Source organism: Pteropus vampyrus, unplaced genomic scaffold (genome assembly GCF_000151845.1).
Source record: "Pteropus vampyrus isolate Shadow unplaced genomic scaffold, Pvam_2.0 Scaffold481, whole genome shotgun sequence".
NCBI classification, from domain to species: domain Eukaryota; kingdom Metazoa; phylum Chordata; class Mammalia; order Chiroptera; family Pteropodidae; genus Pteropus; species Pteropus vampyrus.
Genome location: NW_011889262.1, coordinates 345,283 through 350,265, shown reverse-complemented (window position 1 = coordinate 350,265; position 4,983 = coordinate 345,283). Strand labels below are relative to the sequence as shown.

The following is a 4,983-nucleotide window of genomic DNA, read 5'->3' as shown; positions in this document are numbered from 1 at the left end:
AGAAGGTATTTTTATTATCTCTTCGATATTTAGAATAAATTATTCTTTTCTCAGAAATGACAGCTAGAGAGAAACACTTTGTTCGGCCTTGTCATAGATCATTTTAGATGCTTTTCCTTCAGTAGCGTGAATCATCGATGAAGGGAATTTACCACGTTAATCTCACTCTTCAACCACCGTCTTTACCAGTGTGGTTTTGGCTACATCTTTGGATGAATTTGCTGAGCTTCCTGATCCAAAGCCCTTTGATTTAGAGCATGAGTTTCCATCTTCATCTAACAGGCACAGTAGGTCTCCATTTCTTTTTCCAGGCGGATCTGGATGTCCAGGAGCTGCTCGTAGTCCCGTTTCTGGCCCTCGGTCTCGGTTCTGACCTGGTGCGGCTGCTCCTCCAGAGCCCAGATCTGAGCCTGGATCTGGGCCGGCTGTGCACAGTCGTTGCCTAGGTCTCTAACAAGGAGTGCTCCAGGGAGTGTTTCACTGCCAGGAGGGACCGCAGCGCCATCTCCAGGAGCTGCAAGGTGCGCTTCATTTCTGTCAGCTGCGTCCTGGCAGAGGTGGCTGTGCCAGTGTCCTTGGAGATCTGCCGCTGCATCGTGGGACTCTTCTCGTTGGACAGGGCCTCGAGTCCCGGCAGTTCTGCTTTGATTTTTTTACCCTCTCTGCTCGTCTTGTTGTTTCTTTCATTTCGTTATTTTTTCCACTTCTGCCAGCTAAGAATTCTTCATTTTTCTATAGACAGACTCAAAAGCACATAAAATTTTAGAAATTTAAGGAATCTCAGCAATTAATTAATCAAAACACCCTCTAGTACTTCAACCTGTGTGTAATGTCCTGGCCAAGTGGTTGTTCACATGGCAAATTCAAAACTCAAAGAGATTAAAGCGACTTATTTAGATAGAGTAAGTGACGGAAATAAAATTTAAAAACCTCAGGTTTCTAAGCCCAGGATACTTCCTTCTTTCCCATCCTGCAGGTCAGTTGTTTAATATTAGAAAAGTGGGGACAGTGGGTCTACTGAACACAATAGAAGAGGGTAGGAACGAATGAGTAGGAAAACCAAGTTTCCAGAGCAACAGCACTGGGTTAGGATAGGAAGAAGGACTTTAGAAAAGACATCAGAGATCAGATTAGGTAAAAGAGGTCAGAATATTGGGATTTATAACAAGTTAAAGATAAATTACAAGAAGGATGGACGCAGGATGTAGCAAGTGGCCTCTCAAGGCAGATTAAAATTAGGAGTTCAAGGGAGTCCTAAACAGGTCGCTGCTTTTTGGTTTGTTGGTTTGTTTGTTTGTTTGTTTTTTGAATTGGAGGAACTAGAAAAATTCAAGTTTCCATCAAAAGACGTTAAAATAATTTGAGATACAGGAAAAGATTCTCTTGGCAGGCTGGGCCTGGCTGTCAAATCAGTAATGGAGTTGGGTAGCTGGAAACATGCTTGTGTAGGGAGTGGATGACTGAGACTCCATTTCGTTTGTTTTCCAGGAGCAGGGAAATAGAGAGCTCCTGCTCTGGGTCATTCAAGCCCATCTTTGTTTCAGGCATCTGTGCCTTCTTTGGCTGCCAATTTGTAGGTTGGAGACTGCCATGGAGTCCTGTGGATGAGGGACCTGGGAGTGGGAAGGGTAACAGCATATACATTTGTTCTTTGACTTTGTTACATTTACCTTTCTACCATTTCAAACATTTCCGGGAACTCTCTGTATTGTCTGAGGGCAAAAGGAATTAATGAGGTCACCTTATGTAGTGGTTTCCATGCTAAAGAACCAAGACTGCCAGTTTTGAATCAGGAACAAACAATGGAAAAGGAGCAGTGTGTCACTTCACCTTGATTTAGGTCATCAGATTTGTTCTAGTTCAGGTTAAAAAGATTGCATCAACCATTATCGCAATTTAGGCTTCAGGACTTAGATAATAATTGGATGTCATTTTTGGTTACAGAAACTGAGAATGTGTGTTTATAGAATGTTCTGTAGGTGGGGAGAGGTGGAGGCAGAAATAGAGAACTAAATGTGAGTTTTAAAACAGAGGTTAAATATTAGTTATATCAAGAATCTTTAATATACAGGTAGCTGACTATTCATTCTTTTTTGTTGTTGCTCTTTTAAAGAAATGAACTAATTTACTTGTTTCTGTTGTATATTTTTACTCTAAAGAATTCTCAGAAAACCTGGCCTTGATGATTCGTGGCCTGAATCAGATAACGAAGACTTCGGTTTTGCTACCAAGGTAAAATGCTCCTGCATGAAGATAATAGTAAATTACTCTTAAAATTTAGTAGTGTTCTACCTATCAATGTTTGTCATAAGTAAAATAGAAAATTGGTCAGAGCAAGCCATTTTATAGAAATATCACTAATTCTGTGTTCACTAAGTTTTGAAAGTGAGGGCTGAAGATAAGAATTGGTTAAAAAAAACCATAGTGATAAAAAAATTATATTGGGGAAAGTTTTTCCCACAATGGAGGAGATATAAAATTTGGTCAGTGATAAGAATTTTTAATGTGACTTTTAAATTATACTATCCTGACTTTTATAATACTCATACCTAAATAAAATATTATTAAAATTATACTTATTGGGGGGACATTGGTTAAAAATAATATATTTCAAGTGTACAATTCAATAATACAGCATTTGTACATGCATTGTGTGTTCATCACCCAGAGTCAGATATTTCGTGGATCCAATTATTGATTGTAAAACTCATAAGAACGTTCTAGTGACTTTCAGTTCCAAAACAACATAATATAAGGTGCAGAGTTTGTTCTTTTTGTTGTTGTTGCTGGTATAATACAGTTGTTAGGAGGGTTTTATTTTTTCTCTTTCAATTTTCGGTTTAGACTTTAGACTAAAATAATAGTGGAAATTGTGGAAATTTAGAAATTAAGTTCTCTTTCACAAAACCTATATTACAAAAGAATATAATAAAATATGTTAAACAGAGGCTTTTTTAGTATATTCATAATACTAATGTATTACTGATATAAATATATTTATATGTATACTGAAATTATTTCTCCACATATATTTTATAATTATGCTTTTCTCTTTTTTTTGTCTTGAACTTGTACTTGTTTGACTGTTTCATTTTTTCTTTGTTTTTCTCCTCCCAGTATTTCATATTTTTTTTGCAATATGGTTAAATTGACTGATTTTTTAAAAATTATTTATTTATTATTATTATTTTGTCTTTTGGTGATATTGGTTAACGAAATCCAGTAAGTTTTAGGTATATAATTTAACAGTAAGGCATATATGTATTGCACTGTGTTAGATTTTTCTTCATCAACATATAGTTGACCCATTTACTCCTCTATCCTCCTTTTCCCCGCCTAACCCTACTCTCTGGTAACCACTAGTCTATTCTCTATGTCCATGAGTCTCTGTTTGTCCTGTTCATTTGTTGCTTTTAGGTTTATATCCCACATATAAGTGATATCATGTGATTTTCAACTTTTTCTGCCTGGCTTATTTCGTTTAGCATGATTATCTCGAAATCCATCAATGTTGTTGCAAATGCAGTATTTCATCTCTTCTTATGGCTGAGTAATATGCCATTGAATATATGTACTACAGCTTCTTTATCCAATCATCTATCGTAGGACATTTCGGTAGATTCCATGTCCTGGCCACCATGAATAATGCTGCTATGAATATCGGAGTGCAAACATATTTTCGGATATGAGTTTTCAAGTCTTTGGGTTAAATACCCAGTAGAGAGATTGCTGGATCATATGGTAGATCAATTCTTAGTTTTTTGAGGAACTTCCATACTGTTTTCCATAGAGGTTGTACCAATTCGCAGTCTCACTAGCAATGTATGAGGGATCCTTTTTCTCTGCGTTCTCTCCAACGTTTGTTATTACTGGTCCTGTTGATTATTCTAACAGGTATGAGATGGTATCTCACCGTGGTTTTGATTTGCATTTTCCTAATAGCTAGCGATGATGAACATCTTTTCATATGTTTGTTGGCCATTTGAATGTCTTCTTGGAACAAGTGTCCGTTGAGGTCCTCTGACCATTTTTTTAATGGATCGTTTGCTTTTTGTTGTTATTTTGGATATTAGGCACTTACTGTGGTGTTGCTTGCAAATGTATTTTCCCACTCAGATGGCTGTCTCTTTACCTTGTTGATGATTTCTTTGCTGTGCAGAAGCTTTTTAGTTTGATGTAGTCCCGTTCATTTATTTTTGCTGTTACTCTTCTTGCCTTTGAGGTCAAATTCATAAAATCTTCTTAAAGTCCGAGGTACATGAGTTCAGTTCTTATGTTTTCTTCTATGAAATTTATAGTTTCAGGTCTTACGTTCAGGTCCTTAATCCATTTTGAGTTAATTTTGGTGTGTGGTTATAGACATTAGTCTTATTTCATTCTTTGGCAGGTGGCTTTCCAGTTTTCCCAGCACTGTTTATTGAAGAGGCTTTCCTTTCTCCACTGCATGTTTTTGGCTTTTTGTTGTTGTTCTTATAATTCTTTGTCCATATAAATATGGGTTTATTTCTGGATTCTTGATTCTGTTCCACGGATCGGTGTGTCTATTTCTCTGCCAATACCATGCCTTTATGATTATTATTGCTTTATAGTATAATTTGAAGTTGAGCAGAGTGATGCCTCCAGGCTTGTTCTTTTTCTCAGGATGGCTTTGGCAATTCGGGTTTTTTTTGTGTTTCTATACGAATCTGAAGATTTTTTGTTCTATTTCTTTAAAAAATGCCAATGGGATCTTGATGGGGATTGCATTAAATCTGTATAATGTTTTAGGTAATATGGTCACTTTAACTATGTTGATTCTTCCAATCTAAGAACATGGAATATCTTTTCATTTCTTTGTATCTTCTTCAATTTCTTTTAATAGGGTCTTGTAGTTTTCATTATATAGTTCCTTCACATGGTTCGTTAGATTTATTCCTAGGTATTTTATTCTTTTTGTCACAATTGCAAAAGGAATTATTTTTTCCACTTCTTTTTCTGACACTT

The 4,983-nt window shown here is 36.3% G+C and overlaps 1 protein-coding gene across 1 annotated transcript in view; it reads left to right on the top strand.

Moving 5' to 3' along the window:
• LOC105307146 (ankyrin repeat domain-containing protein 26-like) overlaps positions 1-4,983 on the top strand; it is a 122,247-nt gene that overhangs the window by 20,334 nt on the left and 96,930 nt on the right. Inside the window, 1 exon segment of the mRNA XM_011382508.1 lies at positions 2,160-2,232. Within this exon segment, the coding sequence (XP_011380810.1) occupies positions 2,160-2,232 (73 nt within the window).